Source organism: Anopheles ziemanni, chromosome 3 (assembly GCF_943734765.1).
Source record: "Anopheles ziemanni chromosome 3, idAnoZiCoDA_A2_x.2, whole genome shotgun sequence".
NCBI classification, from domain to species: domain Eukaryota; kingdom Metazoa; phylum Arthropoda; class Insecta; order Diptera; family Culicidae; genus Anopheles; species Anopheles ziemanni.
Window position 1 is genome coordinate 93,367,632 of NC_080706.1, and position 18,581 is coordinate 93,386,212.

Sequence of the window (18,581 nt, forward strand, 5' to 3'; positions counted from 1 at the left end):
TTCGACTGTAACGTTTCACTATGTTTGTGTCGGCATGTGTGCTTTTTTACGTTCGCTCCTCGCGTGTTCCTTTTCTACTGATCTTTGCTACTTTCGTCTGCTTGTTTCATGTTGCGGTGGTCAGTCCTTATCGCATGGTTAGCCTCGCGACGTCAAGTTCTTCGACCCCGTTGCTTGTCTAGCTGGCATAGTCACTTTTCTTCTTCTTTTAGCGTAACGACAGCTCACTAGACTTTTCCTTTTGGGTACCTGGATAGTCAGGTTTGCCGTACAGGTTTTTCTCGGACAATTTGCTAAACGGTGATGCCCCTCGTCTATCGCGGACCCCCATAGTAATATTTATTTGTGATGATTATTCATTTGAATGATTTCAACAACCTTGCGTCGAAGCACTTTACCAGATTCGGTTTTTGGGAGTTCGTTGGAAAAATGTACACCTCCACGGAGTCGCTTGAAGTCCGATACCTGGCTATCTATTATGGAGTGCACTGTCTCAGCGCCAAGTACGCTGTCAGGTTTTCTCACAATAAGTGCCGCCGGTAGATCCATTGTTCTGGACGCATCCGGAACTCCTACAACTGACACATCCTGCACACCATCGATCTTTCTAATGAGATCTTCAAGCTCCGACGGTGTTATGTGGAAGTTATTGTACTTGAAAATGTCTTTCTGCCGATCAACTAAACATAAACAGCCACTCTCGTCAATGTAACCGACGTCACCAGTGCGATAGTAGTCCTCCTCGTCCACCGCGTCTGCTGTTGCCTTTTCGTTGCCGTAGTATCCACAAAATGGAGATGTCGGTTTAACAAGCAGCTCACCATGTTCACCGATGCCTAATCTGTTGCCGTCCTCATCGACAATCCGCACTTGAACTCCCGGTAACAATGGTCCGATGACGTTGGGTTTTCTCATTTGAAAATCTGCAGCGATTGGTCCGCATTCGGATGGTGCGACTCCATTCAACGAGCGTCCGTTGCGAAGCAAATCGTCGACCCGATCACGCAAATCTTCTGGAACCATGCTTCCGCCGAGTAACCAGATGTCGATCGAACTTAGATCGATCGATTTGATCCGCGAGTGAGAGACTATTGCATTACCGTGAGCCGGAGGTGTGAATACAAATGTGGCACGATACTTTTCAGCTGCCTCGAAGAACTGTTCTTCATTGAAGCTGTTTCGGGTAAACAACCTTAAATCGCCCGTGATCAAAACATTCAGCAGAAACGTGAGACCCGATATCCAGTAGATAGCACTGAAGGTAAAGTAGACTCTCTGGATAGGCGACTTCCTTGGATAACTAATATCGAACATTGCGTCGTACTCAATGATTCGGGCATGGGAAACATTAACACCCTTGTGAGCTCCTGTCGTACCCGAGGAGCAAACAATGGCCGCCAGCGTTTTACGGCTATCACCAAGGTATTGAGGTCTGCAATTATCAAAACATAAGTTTAACATTGTGTTGATGGGTTATTGGACAGTAAATCTTACATGAAGCTATTCTCTTCACCCGTTTCTTTCAACAGCTCCTCCGCATGTCGAACATCTTCTCTCGAGTCCTCGAACACATAAATTGGAGGAGTTGGACCCTCGGTCGTACCTTTCAAGGCAGATCGCACAGTTTCATAATTGTTCGCATCACAAAATACCAATTTGGGGTTCGTGGTTCGCAGCATATTCGCCATATCGTCCTCGTTGAAGCTCGGAGCTATCGGGTTAAATGGAGCACCAATGCACAACAGTGCACACACCAGCGGTGCCAGATTTTCACTATTCGCATTCGCCAAAGTCACCACGTCTCCTTTCTGTACTCCAATCCGAGTGAGGTTTTGCACAAACCTAATCATCCGGATCTTGAATTCAGCGTACGTCATGGATCGACCGGTATCCATGTCGATCTGGACAATGCTGTCTGTAGATCGGTTAAGGACGTGGAAAATCAGCTGACCTAAGCTGGCCTCGGGGTTCAACACTCCATGAAATGCTGCGCCTTGCCAGGTGCGCGATTTGGCATCGAACGTGGGCTGATAGTTAGACATTCGCACTCTTAATCAACTGAACACTCCAATACAATAGACAAACTGGAGCTAGGTGGTGGTTTATATATAGGTTAGTAATCATTCAAACATTTATCTTATCGCCGAGTGTATTGCAATTAAAGATACTGCTTGCTAGACGCAAAAAAAAGTCGTTGAGTTATCTCAAATTTTATGTCGCTTTAATGCATAATGGAAAAAAGCGGTTTATCTGCATGTAGCAACGACATCCCACTTTTTGGAACAATTTTATCTCCAAATGTATTCAACTGTTGAAGCACAGCATACCTGTGTGATTTACTACCATAAATCTTATCTCAGCTGGTAGAAATTCGCGATGTTTCCAGTGTGTACTCTAGATTCTCGAGGAATAAAAGAGCTTGGAAACGTCTAAATTAATTTTGCATAACTCTAGGCGTTCCATAGATTGCTACGTTTGGCAATGAATCTCGACATCGTCTCCCATGCGTTCGAAATAGTAGGATGGCGGTGGCAAATTGCGATTAACATTCCATAGGGGTACATTTTTAGACCAAACTCACTTTCAAACGCTTTGATATGGTTATTTCACCACCGAACGCTTGAACGTAACGCTTGGGTTGAACAGGGCGGTATAAAATATTCACTGTTTAACCGAATTCTAACCCCACCGTTGGCCAAACTAATGTTGCTTCAATATCAACAACAAACCTTCATTTTTTACCAACCACTGGAAGTTCTCTTCCACCAGACAGTGTGGTAACGGCGAACGTTTCTAATGGAATCGTTTCACTGCGCGAAAGGTACGATCCCGACGAACATTTTCGGCCCCCGGCACGCTGGACGAGCTGCGTATGCGGAAAATTGACCCAAATTGTTGGAATTATTTTGTTTTCCTTTCTTTTTTCAGCGGGGAAGGTGGTTTAAAAAGGCACGACCGGCAGCGCGTATGAAACGATGGTCGGCCTTTCACCGATCCACAGATTTCCGGCAACAATCTATCCCACCTCCCCCCACCTGCGCAGGAATGGGCCGATTCATCGGCCGGGGAAAATCAGTTGGGCCGGAGAATTTTTCCACCCGCGAAACGACCCCACGACCGAAAGAGGAAAGCGGGATCGTACAATTTAGCGTCCACCCGAGACTCAACTTTTCGGACAACTTCGTCGTTCACCCGGAAGCAGTCACACCCCCGGAGCACCCGGTGGGGCCACCTCCTTTGGGCCGAGCATCACCGTGAATCACTTCATTTCGCGTCATTCGCCCATTCGGATGGCGCTTTGTAGTGGTGGGTGGAAGAAATTTGAGGTTAGAATGCGGCACAAAAGTATGTTTGGGTTTTCCGAACGCGAAGAAGGTAATGGCGGCTTTAGATGTTTCCGGCGAAAGGCAGAAGAGGTAGGTGACCTTCGCCGGCAACTTTCCACATACCTTTTGTGCGACGAAGATTTCGTAGATTGCACACACGCCCGTTATGGTGATGCCCTGCTCCTTGCACAGCATGGCCGTGGCGACGAACAGCATGGAGAGGCAGAGGTAGCGCCAGCCTGTGGAGGAAAGAAAAAACAAATGGAAAAGGTGTTGGGGTTAGTAAAGCGATTACCACAACTGGAAAATCTTCTTTAGAAGATCTTCTGCGTTCTAACTTTCTATGTTTTAAACATTTTTGTTCTTTGTTCTGAATCTTTTTATGTGTTTAATTGAAATAAATTGATGTTCAGTATTTTATTTTTAAAAGTTAAATAATATTTTATACTCTTAAGATTAAAAATCGAGGTTCAAATCCCTCGAACGAGCTTGGTTGACATATTTTTCTACATTTAATGTTAATCCTCAGCTCAAAGCCAGTTTAAAGCTCCCGTCGGACTAGACTGAAGTGGTTTTCACTTGGCGTCCATGTTAGTTGTCAGTCCCGACCGTTCCATTTGCTACCATTTCTCAGACAGTTTAGTGCACGCTTTGGTGGCGCCCGTCTGAGTGGGTGGCCGTTTTCTTTCATGCCTGCAACAATACTACAACCAGTGACGACTGTCGAGAAGAGTTCTGTGCCAGAATCTGTCTCCCCAAACGATGTGCCTTTTAGCGTCGAGGATGGAATTTTGTTGTTTCAGGAACTGCCTCCAAGCCGTGCACCTTTATCGTTTCCCATGCCGGTAGTACAAGCTCACAAACACACACAAACACACACAGTCACGTACTAGACGGCAGTGTTTGATAATGTCAACCGGAACAATCTACAAGCTCCGGCGGGCTAGTTGACAGAGAGACAGAGCTTTGGGTGAGCGTATTTCCCTGATCCAGCCGTTCCGGAGTGCCCACGAAGCAACCCGGGCAGATGAGCCTTCCTCGGGTGGAGGGCTTTCATGTGCACAAAGATGGAACAAAGCGTTGGAAAGCTCACACACCGAAGTTTCATTGAATGGACCGGCTTGGTTTGAGGCAAGAAAAGGCATCCCCCGGGGGGGCGACACGAGTTCGAGACAGAGGACTCTCTGACGTATTTATGTTCCGAATGTATGGCGTGTAAATTGGGGAAACATTTCCTGCAAACGCAACATAAACCGGGCCGACGCGCCGGGTCTGCCGCTTTCTGATAGACACCTTCAACCTTCCGGTGGACGGAGTGGTGCCTTGCTGCTGGTAGATATTTAATTAAACGAAACATTTGCTCCCCCCCACCCTTGGTTTTACATCCCTTCGTTGCCTTTGCCGAGCGACATGTATGCACATTAATCTTGGGTTCATTGCCACGTCTGGAGGGTTGGGGGGTCTTTTTTGTCTTCTTTTCTTTTGCCCGAGTTTGCGGAATGGCTTGAGCAGGGACCTGTTTAACTCCGACAGCTCAGTTGCAACTGATGATACCCATTTTCTAGTATAAGTTAATTTGATAAATAGGCGTGCAATCATAGAAACGTTGTCGGTATACATTATTATTAACACTGCAAAGGATGACAGATAAATACTTGACACTTTAAAGCAATTTATAATCCAATCGAAATAATTTTGAAAGCATTATTAATTTCAGGTTGTATTTGTTTAACTGTAGAATCACATATTCTCGGAATCCCAGAAAGATTCAATAACAGTTAGAATTATCGCAAAATATTCCAATGAAAATCGATTGGGGCGGAAAACAAATAAATTGTAATGTAATGGTGACCCTGTTGTAAATAGGAAAAACATCGACAAAGTACTGGTAGGTTCTAGTTCTAGCGGGAACCATTTTCCTACGAAATCCCATTACGGTGCTACGGATCTACGGTGTATAATTTACATAGCGCACCAAAATCGACAAACATTCGAACGGATGCTGGAATTGGGTTTAACAATTTCCTGGAAAGGTGGATGTGCTGCGGGAGGGGGGGGGGGGGGGGGGGGGGGGGCAAATAAACAACCACCGGTGAGCCGAACTGATACTCTACATATGTCGAAAGTGATTGCTCGTGATTGATGAACTGAGCAGTGCCGGAATTTGGTTGAAGTATCGTTATACCTGCACCACAAAGGATGTTTTATTTTGGGTGGAAAATCGCAATTAGAATAATGTAAGTTAAAAAGATATAATAACCAAAACATAACAGATTTATTCTAATTGTATAAATAATACATTTGCTGTATGTAAAATTCAATGACGTAAAATTTTAGTAATTGATTCAATTGTGGCTGTAAAATGGTAACAGTCATAAGCTATTTGATCATATTATAAGACTTTAACAAGGAACCCCGGCTTATCTAGAACATTTCTCCTTCCAAGGAAATATGATGGTCCATATTTAAATACTAATTTATTTAACACAAGAAGAACTACCTATCGTCCCAGTTCGGGTGATGAAAAGTATGATTTAAATGCTAAAAGTATGATTGAACTGGAAACGGTGGTGGTTTTACGTTTACGATGGGAAAGTCCCAACAAGAATATCTCGTGGGATTCAAGTCTACCCGAAGCGAAGAGAGAAAGTACCTTTGATGGGTAAATTTCCCTTTTTGTTGGAATGGTAACGGTTTGTTTACGCATCTATTTATGCCTCGCCATCGCTTCAACGTATCCGGCATGAATAAGGTGGATGGATTACTATTGGGATTTTGAGGAAGGGATTACAATCTGTCTCCAAGCTTCGTTTGCGTGTCGGAATAGTTCACATCATTTCCTTTCTGGGTTACGCAAACCGATTCAGATGAGCTATGTTATTTGTAACGAATTGCAAAAGTGAAAGAATAACATCAAATCTCGAAGTGAAAACACTTCGCTCTTTGTCAAGCGATGGAGGCGCATGGTGTTTCACGTATTTTGCAATTATTACACATCGTTTACATGACGGGCTTAAGCTTAGTAAGTTGACCATGCCAATGACACGATGAGAAAAATATTCGGCAGTAAGATCCACAAAAGTACAATCTTTTGTTATCAATAAAAAAGGACGCACTACCGTTACAACATTTGTTACCAGCTATTTCTATTTTGTCTTCTAATTACTGTTTTCTGTGCCTTTTATATGTTTCGAATGACCGTTTCAATGAATCCTTTTGATGTTTAATGGGTGGCTATTGACAATGGAATAAACCTAATGATCCTATTATGTTGCAACTAATTAACTCACTCAATTGTAATTGCGATGAGATGTGGCGACCCGTTATTTTATGTGTGGGTATAATTTGCGTACAATTATAATTCGTGACAATATGTTGTCAACTGAAAAGGTCATGTAAGAGTTTTTTTTTCAAATAGTGATGCTGATATTTCAAAGCTTCAAAGAGGAATTTTAATTATGTTCTTTCCACTTGGTATTGATTCATGTTCACGGGAATGTCACAATTCATTGTTATACTATTTTTTTTTAAATAAACGAGATTTAATTTGATCCTTCGTGAGAAGTTTGTGAAAACTAATGGTGCCAATGTGATATTTTATGACATGTCAACACTCCAGATTGATGTGCTTCATCCAGTTTTGGCATCATCGTTATGCATGCGATGCATAACGATTCCCTCAGCGGAAACAGAGGGAAATCGTCGATATCCCTTTCTGGCTTGAAGCACATACACAAGAAAAATCTTAAACGAAAGCACACAGAAGGTATAAGCAGAAGAAAAGCTTTTCGCTTACTTTCACCGTAAGATAAGGCGATCCATCAGAAAGCGAATGAGCGCTAATGGTTTCTCGAAGCCCGGAGCGGTGTGATTTTTGTGAAGAAAGAGCTGAATTTGATCCACACCAGTCCATCAATGTCTGAGCATTAGCAATAGAGACAGAAGGAGGAGACAAAGCAAAACGGCGCTTATCAGTAAGGTTTAAAATCAGGTATATTGTGATTCTTTCATTAAAATATTTTCAATTTGAGCAGTGTGTTAAATAATAATAAAGCTTTTCGCGACAAGTTTACCAAACAAATAAACTTGCTTTTTCTCATGGTAGCTAAGGTCCTACAGAAAAGGTGGTAAAAAAGTAGCAAAGATCTGTGAATACAGTTTTTTCAGACAGCAAACGAAGCGTTGATGGTAAGCAATTTTCCATTGTTACAACTTGACGAATGATCGTCGGTATGAAAACAAAAACAACATTTCCGCATTTCAAGAGAAGATCTTTGGAAGCACCATGGCAAAGTTGATGATCCGCGGATGCACCGATTGCAAGGGGGAAAAAACATTACAGACGACAAGACAGATATCATAAAAATGTAGAAGCTTGAACCGGTCCGCTGGTAAGTGCAGTGTTTGCAAAAGCATAAGCCGGGCAAAGAAAAAGAAGGTCCCGGTTGCAGTGAAAAAAACGAATCCCAACGAACAAGCTGTATAAATCCTATGTCTGGGTGTACAGCCACCGTTCACAAGTGAGAGAGGAAGAAAAAATGAATTCTTCCATCCCGAGGGTGAGGGAAAAATAACACCAGACCACAGACAAATGTGACCATTACGATGTGTTGATGGCATTCCGGAGTTTTCCGGGTTGAATGCTGACAGAACAACGAGTGGTCTTCGGGTGGCCTGATTTTTCATGGATCACCAACGTTTAACAAAACGGTAAAATACTATGAGAAAGCAGAATATGTATAGTTTTCTTTGTCCTGGATGAGATGTGTTAAATAATCACAATTGGCAGACATATTATCTATTATTGATGTTATCAATTTAATATTTTAAATAATTATGCAGAAATGGATTTGTAAAAATATGTTTAATACCCGATTACAATTATGATGCTGACCATATCTTTTCGACCATATCTAATCGATATCGTGTAGGTTCTGCTTTGCCCCTAATAATTTTACACATCTTTTTCCTTTTACCTACATAAACTTGCAAGTCGTAATTATATGAAATTTAGTCAATTTACAGGAAACTTTGCTTGATATTGTAGTATATTGAAGCATTTGGTACATTTCCATACTTAACGAAAGTCCACAACGAGATATTAGACTAGCTTTTCTTTTAAAAAATTGTATGTTCGCGTTTCCCGAAAATTTAAGTTTTGCTTCATCTCAACATTGCTGTGCACCAAGTTGTCATAATAAAAGTTTTACATTATCATATTTCAATTTATTCTTCTCGTGAACTTTTCTCCGGCAAATATGAAATACTCCCAAACGCACCAGCATGGCACAAAGTGTTGTTTATAAAAAGGCCGGGAAACGTTCACGATCCACCGGGCAATCTGTTTCAATGCACGCTCGTCCTGTCCGCGGGAACGGCGTAAGAGCGAGATTTAAACAAGAAAAGTGCATCAAAAACAAACAGCGGAGCAACAAAAACGGGCGCATCATGAGCACCAGCAGACGCGGCATAACTATTTAGCTACGCCAAATTTAACAGAATGCAGAAAATTAAACTCATAAACATCCGAACGCAAAGGAACGTGCTCGTCGGCGTTGGAACGATGCGAGCGAAAGAAACACTTCGCCCAGTTTTCGAACCGTTTCTTTTCGCCGGCGCGCAACATTTGTGCGGAAATGGGATCCACAGATGAGCACTGGAGAGAGGTCACAAAAATTAACGGGAGGAAAGAACAATCTGAACACACTTCCCCAAACTAGGAGCTAGGCTCTTTTTGTGGCGCACGTGCAGCTACGTTGTTTTCGTATAAGTTTCCGTATTTATGTAATGTTACTGACGTACTGTTGGAATGGCTTCCGGTTTTCCCCCCCTTTGTTTGGTTTTGTTTGAACATACCGGAATGTCCTAGTTGGCCTGTTTTGGCCATTACGTCGAATGATCAACTTTGTAGCAGCTCAACTCTAGTTTGAGATCCTTTTCGGCCATCAATGTTATTCCACACACTATGGGTTGGCAAAAGTTGGCAAAAATATTCTATTTCTCATCCATAATCACCCGCATTCTGATTTTTCTCTCCCTCTCACAAACACTTTCATTGCGCTGCAGTAAACTGGATTGCGGGAAAAAATCACTTTGCCAAAAGCCTGTCGTAAATAAATCACGCCTTTCGGCGCCAATCCCCGCACGCCAACAATACAAGCTGGTAAGTGTGACATGACTGTGGGAAAAGCTAACCAGAAGTACGAGCTGTCCTGGAGAGAATATCTTGAGTTTTTTTTTAAAGTACGGTTTCAGTTTTTGCATGTTTTTTGAACCTTTTTTTTCAAGTAATGTTTTCTTCGCCACAACCTGTCTTTGTGAGTTCTTCATGCGGTAAACTTCATTTGTTTTTTTTTTTTATTTTTCTAGTGGCTGACCTTCTAAAGTAAATAGATTTAAGTTATTTTGGTGCACAAGTTTTATCATCTTTCGTTTTTCATGTTGACGCCTAACTTGTCACGTTTTTAAATGTTGTCATCTAACCATTCAACATTTAATCATTAAACTTAGTCTTTTTGAACGCAGAAGTTATAATCAAAATGTTTATAAATTGTGATTGCAAAACTTTTTCAGTTAATTTTACACAAATTATCCATCTTATCGAGAATGGATGCATTCGATTAGTGTTGGTATTGAAGTGTGAAGCCACTTTGCCACTTCGGTTACCGGTGTTGAACCGATGCCAGAGGAACCGCTATACCGAACGATACGCTGCCGGGAAATGGATACCGTGGGAAGCTTCAAGGGTGCTCGAGCAAAACGTGCTGTGAGTAAACCGCTCTAGGCTAAAGGGAACGGCTTCTTGGGTAGCCATTTTCCGGCGCACCCGTTTGACAAGAAAATCTCCCATCCCCGGAGTCGTTTGCGGACGGTTGATTTGCATGCAGTGGTGGTGCTGTTTGCGCCTTCTTTTGTGGCAATGCGAGCCGTGGAAAGTGTATGTTTTCGATTTTTCGATTGGAAAAGCAAACGAAATAGCGGGCACAAAAACCCACAGATAGACTCCGTAGTGTTGTTGGACAAATTGAGAAATGAAAAGTGTTTGCAATGCTAACGTGTCAGTGCCATCAACCGGGGATGGCGTGAATTTTCCCGGAAATGCACCAAGTGCATTGCAAATGGCTGTACAAATAATGTGTGATTAGCCGGGACAAGGTTTTGGGATGCATACTTCAAGCTGTTTGTGCAGCTGAAAGTTTTCGGAACCAAACTTCCAAAAAGCGCTAGGATTCGTTACGCTCGAACAAATTTAGATTAAACAGTTGTATAATAATCTTAATAAAATTTCCCTCAGATTTCCGCGGTTTTGACCACGGAAGAAAAGCTTTCACACTTTACAGCGGTGGCTGGTGTGATGCACTTTTCATTACTTCCGCCCGGGGAAAATGCTGGCCCGGATAGTTGCCAAACATTTCTCCCCGACACCCCCAAAGTGCCAAACTCGCTGCGCTGCTGAATGAAAAAGAAAATCTTTCACTCACGAGTGCGGAAATGCTTTCAATTCGAAGGAGAAACTTTTTCTCCCAGCCGTCGATGCCAGTCGTTCCCTTTTGCCGTCCCCTTCTCCCGCTTGCAGTGGCCTTAACGCCACGCTGCAGCCACAAATCAGCGTGATCCGTGGTGCTGCTAGAAGAATATTACCAACGAGAAAAATAGAAAGAAGGAAATCAAGAACGCAGTGTAAAAGTTGTTTCCGTATAACAGTCTACGTTAAAAAAAAAACCCTCCTGCGTTTCCGATGGCGTGAAAGGTGCCGTCAAGTAATTTACTTGATAAATGTTGTAATTTCATCGGTGTGAAAGGAATTTTAACATTTTCCACCGCCGGTCACTAGGAGCCCGGGGTTTCGCGTCAAAAAAACCCCCGAAACGGAACGGAACTGTTTGGCTGGCAGTTTTTCCGTCCGCCTCGTTCGTTAGTTTCTAGCCGCTCCGTTGTAGCCTGCGAAAATAAATCGGGTCCATTGTGTGTGTGTGAGTGTGCTCGTGTCAAAAAACTACCCCGAAAAAAATACCACCCCTTTCGCGGAATGAAAAATATTTTACTCACTTTTTCAACCCAATGGGGGCCTTGGATAAAGCCTACTTCTCCAAAAGCGCTAGCGACAGGCAGTAAAACGGATAAGTCCGCGTATGTGTGTATGTGGGCTTTTTTTTATTCCTCTTCGTAAATGGGGACCGCCGCGAAAATGACGGTCATTTTTAACGTCACCGGAAATCCCCGATGCGAGTTTGGAAAGCTTCCTAGCTGGATGCTGCCCCGTTCGGTGGAAAATGGTTCCCGAAAGAACGTACGTCCCTCGCGAGATGGGAAAAATAGGCGTGAACGATTGATGCACACGGGTTACGGGAGTTAATCCTGATGTGGCACGAGTGAACTGCAATTGAGAGGTGTTGTTTACCTTTAAAAATGACTCCAGCAGATGTAAAGAAAGTTTGTACAACACCAAGGTAGGCGCGAATTAGGCGATAGACAAATTTAAGCATTTTTAAATTTATACAACCGTTGGATCAAAAACAATTTTATTACAACAATTTGGGTTTAAATCATAATGGAAATTGATAACACCAGGCTTCCATTTATTTAAAGATAAAGCTACACTAACGTTCGTAAGGTAGTTCGTGGGCTCAAATGCTAAATTGTATCGCATTCCGAGGACTATACAAAAGGCTTATTTTTAAAGTCTTTTACGTTCGCTGCCAAGCTGACAGGAGAAACATTTGGTTCCATTAGCAGCCCATTGCGCACTCCATTCATCGCATCGGAGATGCTGAACCGAGGCACCAAAAAGCATCCCAAATTGAGCAGCGACTGATTTGCACTTTTTCACCCCTAGCGATGCAAAGCCGGGAAAGGAATGGGAAAGTGAAGTGCTTTCCACCGGGCGGAAGTTGTCGATATCGGCTGCTGATCCACCCGATCTACGATACTGGCAAGGTGCATTCGCTGGAATATTGGTTAAAAAAAAAGTCCTAAAAAGAAGAGAGTAAGAGGACAAAATCCGGCAGCCAGCAGCTCCGAAAAGCGAACCGCCGGTAGCGGCAGCATCCATAAAGCAAGCAGGCCATGAATTTTACCGATGAATAGCAAATCATTAGGGAGCGGATTTTCAATAATTAATCACATTTCGCTTGGGCTGCTTGTAAAATCAGCAAATTGATGGCGGGATATCTCCAATGCCTGGAGTTTTGGTGGATGGTGATCTGTTGGGAGATACGATACGGTGAAGTTGCTGCAGATGCGCGTCCGCGTACAACTCCACTAGCGCACGGACGGATCGATAGAACCCGTAGCGCTTCATGCTGGGTTAGGGAAAAGTCATCCAAAGGGTTCGGGAAAACGACAAAAAGGGTTTGAGGGGTCCGATGGTTGCAAATAGCGTAAATGGTCGCACGGGAGGCAATTTTGGAAATTGGATCAAGTGTGACTCTGGGCAGCACTCACTATATCCCTCTCTACTCTCTCTCTCTCTCTGTTTCCATCTCCCTTTCCTTTGGCAGACCGAAGCGAAATTGATTGATTTCATATTAGGTGCCATTTTGAGTGGATTTCCACGTGGCACATGATAACGCTCGGCGATGCGAATTGCATTAGCGAAGCGCATTTTACTTGTGGCGTTCGCTCGATGTGGGTTTGCAAATATGAAATGAATTTTAGCGGAAGAGCAAATGCTCAGCAAACTTCAGACTAATTAAATTTTATCGGCTACCAAAGCTTATGAGGATTGACGGATCGAATCCTTTTTATCAGGATCACAAAAATGTCTACGATGATACAAAAATATACACAAACTATATAGTTATCATTGGAAAAAGCGATAAAATTAAATGTGGTCTAAAAGAAATACATGACATAAACCACAAACATGTTTCATTTAAAAAATAATAAAAAGTTAGTTTTTCAGTGTTAAAGAGCTGATATTCATCAACGCTTTTGATCAAACTTTCTATGAAATGTTGATGTTTTTGCACAAAGGTTTTTTTCTGTTTTTCTTTTGCATAAGCTTTTCACTGTATTAAACCGTGTTTCGCCCCGCACTTTTCTCCGTTATGCTCTCCCATTTCCAACACCCGCGTTTCGTCAAAAGTGATTACACTTGTTTGTGAAACATTACACCGTTCGCAGTCTGTCACCAACACGAAGCGAAGCTGCCTCGGTTAGCAAAACTCTCACGGTTCATCTGCGACGTAGGACACCCGGCTAGCGGGTTACATACCTGTGGACTTTTTCCGCCTGGTCGCTTTGGTGTAGAATATGAATGCTGCCAGGAAAAACACCGACGACAACGTTTCCGCACGTCCGACGACTCCGGTCACCTGAAAGCGTAGAGGAAAAGAATAGAAATATTGAGAAGGGAATAAAAAAAATGGGAGCGAAGTTAGATATACGGTACGATAATGGTGGAAAATCATTTTTATTGGAATAAGCCACGAACGTTGGTGACGTCTAGGATAATTATTACAATCATGATGATGAGCGGGAATCCACGATCAAATGTAGAAAAAAAAACTAAACCGTGTGATAACAGGAAGTAATTAAAATAAATGGAAAACATTGTAAAAGAAGAAACGCAAACCAAATTCAATTATGTTAAAGGATTTGTTTTGTATGTTTCTCGAGAATAACTAACTAAATATCTAAGGAAATTTGAAACTTACTGATTGTCCGGCATAAAAATAAAATGATTTCAATGGAGCAAGTTTACTTGGATGCAAACTTGAGGATATGAACAACACACATTAGATTCGAGCAAAAATATTGCACACTCTAAATGAGCTTCGAGTAGTTAATGGATTGCAAAATTGTTACGAAAAGTAGAGAACAGGAAAAGTTGATGGCAGTTGTGATGTAGAAAGTCAATTAATTATGCCATGTTCTTTGAAATAATTAAACATTGTGTGGATGACTTTTTGTTTACTCTGTCATATAAAAATATCAAAGTATACGAATACACAATGTTTGAAGTGATAGTGTTTAACCTCTCTTAGTGGAATAACATCAAAATACAACGTTTTCAAACTTGTTTGGATAGCAGAAACCAATACCGATTAGTTTGTTATTATTATCAAAAACGAGTTTGGGTTTGGCTTTATAAACATCCCTTCCAAATGCTAAAGCTCAAATGCTTTGAAAACATTCATCTCATCGTATATTTTCAAAAACTGCAATGTCGATGTTCGCTTGAGGGGTTTAAACTATTCCTGCATATAGCTGCATTGTTTGAGTGTGTTTTAAGATGATTAAATGTAGGCTACCATGGTGATTATTTCAATTTCATTAACAGGTTACCCCATACGTTTCACAATGGGAGAAACTTTTCCCCAACAAACCAAAACCGATGGCGTCGGCAATTAGTTTCGGAAATAACTCCACACACTTGAAACCTGCTTGTGTTGGTGGAAGCTGAATCCGATATCATCATCAGCAGCTTTTTTGTTTTCTTTTTCAAGTAGTTCTACAATTCTGGGGCTTGCTGTGGGTTGGGGGGGGGGGGGGGGGGGGGGGGTTGTTTGGGTGAACACGGGGTACAATAAATTGCTACCCTTTTCCCTCCGGTAAGACTTTCAGCGCGTTTAGGGGCACGCACAGTTTCGGGTAGGTTTTGTTTCCACATCATCAATCTCTCTGTTTTACGCAAACACATACGGGCGCTCGGGGAAGCCATTGGTAGTTCGTGGAAACGAACCGACATTACTCATAGTGTGATTAGTGCCGGGTACATTTGTCAGACACTACGAGAGCGACGAAAGAATGGGCAGATAGATCTATTTGGTGCTAGGGAAAAGCCGGCATCCCATGCAAGGGCCAAAGCACCATGGATGGTTGATGGAATGAAAAACTCAACCTTGTTCCATCTGAAACCACTCTGGGAGCTCGGTATGTGTGTGTGTGTGTGTGTCTGTGTTCCGGGCCGATGATGCCGACAACGGCGATCGCGCATGGGAATACGGAATGCGATCAGTGGGATTTCCAACGGAACCACACAATCCCTCGCTCGCGTGAAGTCGTCCAGTTGATGGTAGAAATTGATGTGACTCTTTGGCGAGTTACCCGATGGATGCACCAGTGTTGTTGGTATTGGCAGGTCCGAACTTTTCCAATGGTCCTGTGAATTATCTAGTGATTTGAATCGGAAGCTTCTGTGACGTTCATCGAAAATAGGACAATTGTAAGCACTAACGTGGTTGCGAGAATTCTTTGCGTCACAATTTTTTATTTTGATTTCAATAAGTTAAATATTTTTACCAGTTCGTTTTACTCTATTACAATAGAATTGAAATGCGAACAAACTGAGATATTTAAATTTTAACTTTTCCAGTTTTCCATTTGTTTTCATTAGTATCGTAATATCTCTTGTGCATTCATTTTTTTGAGTCATATATTTCTTCTGAACAAAGTTTAAATAGCAGTCAGTTTCAATCAAAATTTTTTTATTAACTTTATTATACTCTATTGGCCATTTTAAAGCATAAACTTTCACATTTCCTTCAAACTTTGCCTTAGTTTTATTCTCTGTGATATTCTGCTTTGTAGTAGAACACACATTTTCGCTAATCTTTCCATAGCTAATACTGCACCAGCTCGGTCAAATCTACGGTGCAGTGTAAGTTACGATCGAAAAGCTTACCAAGGGAGATACAGTGTACCCGAAAGACCAAACCATCGTTCCGGGTCAGTTAGATTAGTGGATATTCTCGTCAGGCTCGTTTTCCATCGTTCTACTTTCGCTCGTAAGCGTTCCAGTGGATACGGAAGCTTCGATGGTTGACTTTGCGAACGCTACGACCAAGCGTTGGTGTAATAAAGCCTGGTCACCCACGGTCGAGCTCAGCGGTGGTGACGGATAGGTGGTGGAAAAATAATCCAATATCATTAATCAAGATTTATTACCTATTTACGTTGCTATTATTTCAAAACCCGAGACCAAGCTACCAAGCCTGGCTTTCCGGGACAGGGGGGTGGAAAAGGTATTTCGTTTTGGGGCCAAGGGTGTGTGTGTGTGTGCAGCCATGCGAAGTGGGACGCGATTGAGACCAACACCCGGACAGTTTTTGATGCACCACATGGAGGCGCCTGGTGGCTTATGGGATTCGGCCCATGGAGGCGCCTGGTGTCTGACGGCTTCGAACGTGCATCGATTGTTTTGCTTTCGATAGTTGCTATCTCGACGGTTGCAGAGCGCGTCTGCGGTAACGTTTTTCCACACGCTGGCATCATTTATTGCTGCGGAATGGTGATTGCAGGGAGTAGACAGTGCATTACTGCGCGTGGATGGTTTAGGATGGGTAGGGCAAACTAATGCCAGTAGATTCAATTGTAGTCAAAAAATTAAGACCACAGAAAATGGATTGATTTCGATATCACTTACGTTAACTGAGATAAAGCAATGTGATTGATTACCAAGCACAATTAAATGGCATAAATGAAGGTAGCTTCTTTTAAAGCTATATTACCAATATTAAACACTTATTTGAAGGAAATTTTACAGTGAAAAACCCCTATCAACTTAGTTTCATTGATTTACCTCAAACGTCAAACAAAGAATCCCCTAGATTGGCTTTACCAGCGATGGATGGTTTTCCTTTTGCACAAAAACCACGATTTCCACCACTGCCAGCTTTCTCAGGCAAAACCCCGGTCGGAAAAACCGCAGAGAAAAACTTCACGGAAACTTGCTCGCTTTATGCTCCTCGCGGCTCAGCAAAGTGTAGTCGTTGGAAGCAATTAAAAACTCAATCAACACCTTTTTTGCCGGTACGAACTTCCAACCATACAACCGCATCCAGCTGCGTGTTCGTTCGCGTTATCTTTCTCCAGACGGGTAGAAAAAATAACCCCCAGAAGATGCTCGCCCTTTTCCGGCGAAGCGAAGCTTTAAAGCTCGCCCGTGGGACTTTGCTCTGATTGGCGAGAACGGGAACAGCACGAAAGATTTATCCGAAATTGGAATCGGGTTTCTTCCTCATTTATTTTGGGCGGGAAAATGGAAGATCCGGATGTGCGCTGTGTTTTAGACGTGCACTTTCGTTGCCTTTGCTCATCCAATTTCTCATTTCGAAAAGGGTAGCCTCTTCCTGATGCGGGTTGGATATCCTTTGGCCTAGATTTTCCCACCGCCGCGATGGGATGGGAAAATGTCACACGTACACTTCTCTCATACGTGGGTGGCAGGAAAGCAAGGAAATTTACTATAGAACCCCCGGAAGCAGGAGTGTTTGTAGCCAGCTCGAACTAACGGATTGTGGTTTGTTCAATTCCAAATTCAATTATTGCCATAATACGATCGGGCGGTGAGCGGTTCCATTTTCTATACCGTCCTCTTTACACTCGACTAATGAAAAACGGCACGCTGTTTTTCCCTCATCCAACAAACTCGATCGGTGGAAGTTCGCACAGATTTGCTTAATGTTACTCCCGTCGACGGAGCCGTTTGTGGGATGATCTTTGCGACGACGCTGCGATTGGGAAGCTTGTTCCTTTTCCGTCGTTGTTTTGCGTCGACGAGAGCAGTTTTCCCGTCCGAGAGAAATACCGTGGAAACGTAATTTGCGTAGCCAATCGAATTAAAATTTAATTGGTGGGTTACGGGAATCCATGGCAGACGGGCCAGACATAGACCTGAAACATGCCGAGCGCAGAACAATTATATCGCCATAGAGTGGCACCGTCGTTGAGGCGGACAGCACTTACTCCCACAGCCCCCCCCCCCCCCCCTCCCGGCCCGGTTTGAATATTTTCCCCCGGTTTACCGACCGGCTGCATGCTGGAGCTAATTAAGTGCAGTAAGATAATACGACAATCGGTGCAATTTCAACCAATTTCGTCCGAGCGAGAGAGTTCGAAGGTTGCGACACGAGTGGCAGCAACGTTCCTCGGGCTGAGTTTATTGTTTACTCCCCTTTCGGCTCTTTTGCATCGCTCCTCCACATGCATTCCAGAGCCTACTACTGCTCGAGGCCGGGAAACGAGCCGGAGGATTCGAATTACCAATTCTGCGCGAAGCCTTAATTGCGAGATCGCTATGGGATCGATATCGAAGAGAACATTGATTGTCCCGACGGGCTGGCCTTCGGTTGTTTGGAGGGAAATTGTTTTGCCTCCCGCAGTAATTGAGTGTTCGCCAGCCGCTAGCTGAACGAGAGACGGGGTTTTTCAAACCCTTATTTGAACTATTTTAATAGATAAAATACTGTAGAAAGATTTCATTGTGTTGTTTCGAAGAAGTATGAAATTAAACTTAATAACAAGTAATGT

The 18,581-nt window shown here is 42.9% G+C and overlaps 1 protein-coding gene across 1 annotated transcript in view; it reads right to left on the reverse strand.

Moving 5' to 3' along the window:
* Positions 1-18,581, reverse strand: part of LOC131285874 (protein O-mannosyl-transferase Tmtc3) — a 99,583-nt gene that overhangs the window by 27,026 nt on the left and 53,976 nt on the right. The window contains 2 exon segments of the mRNA XM_058314728.1: positions 3,450-3,565; positions 13,543-13,642. Coding sequence (XP_058170711.1) covers positions 3,450-3,565; positions 13,543-13,642 — 216 coding nt within the window.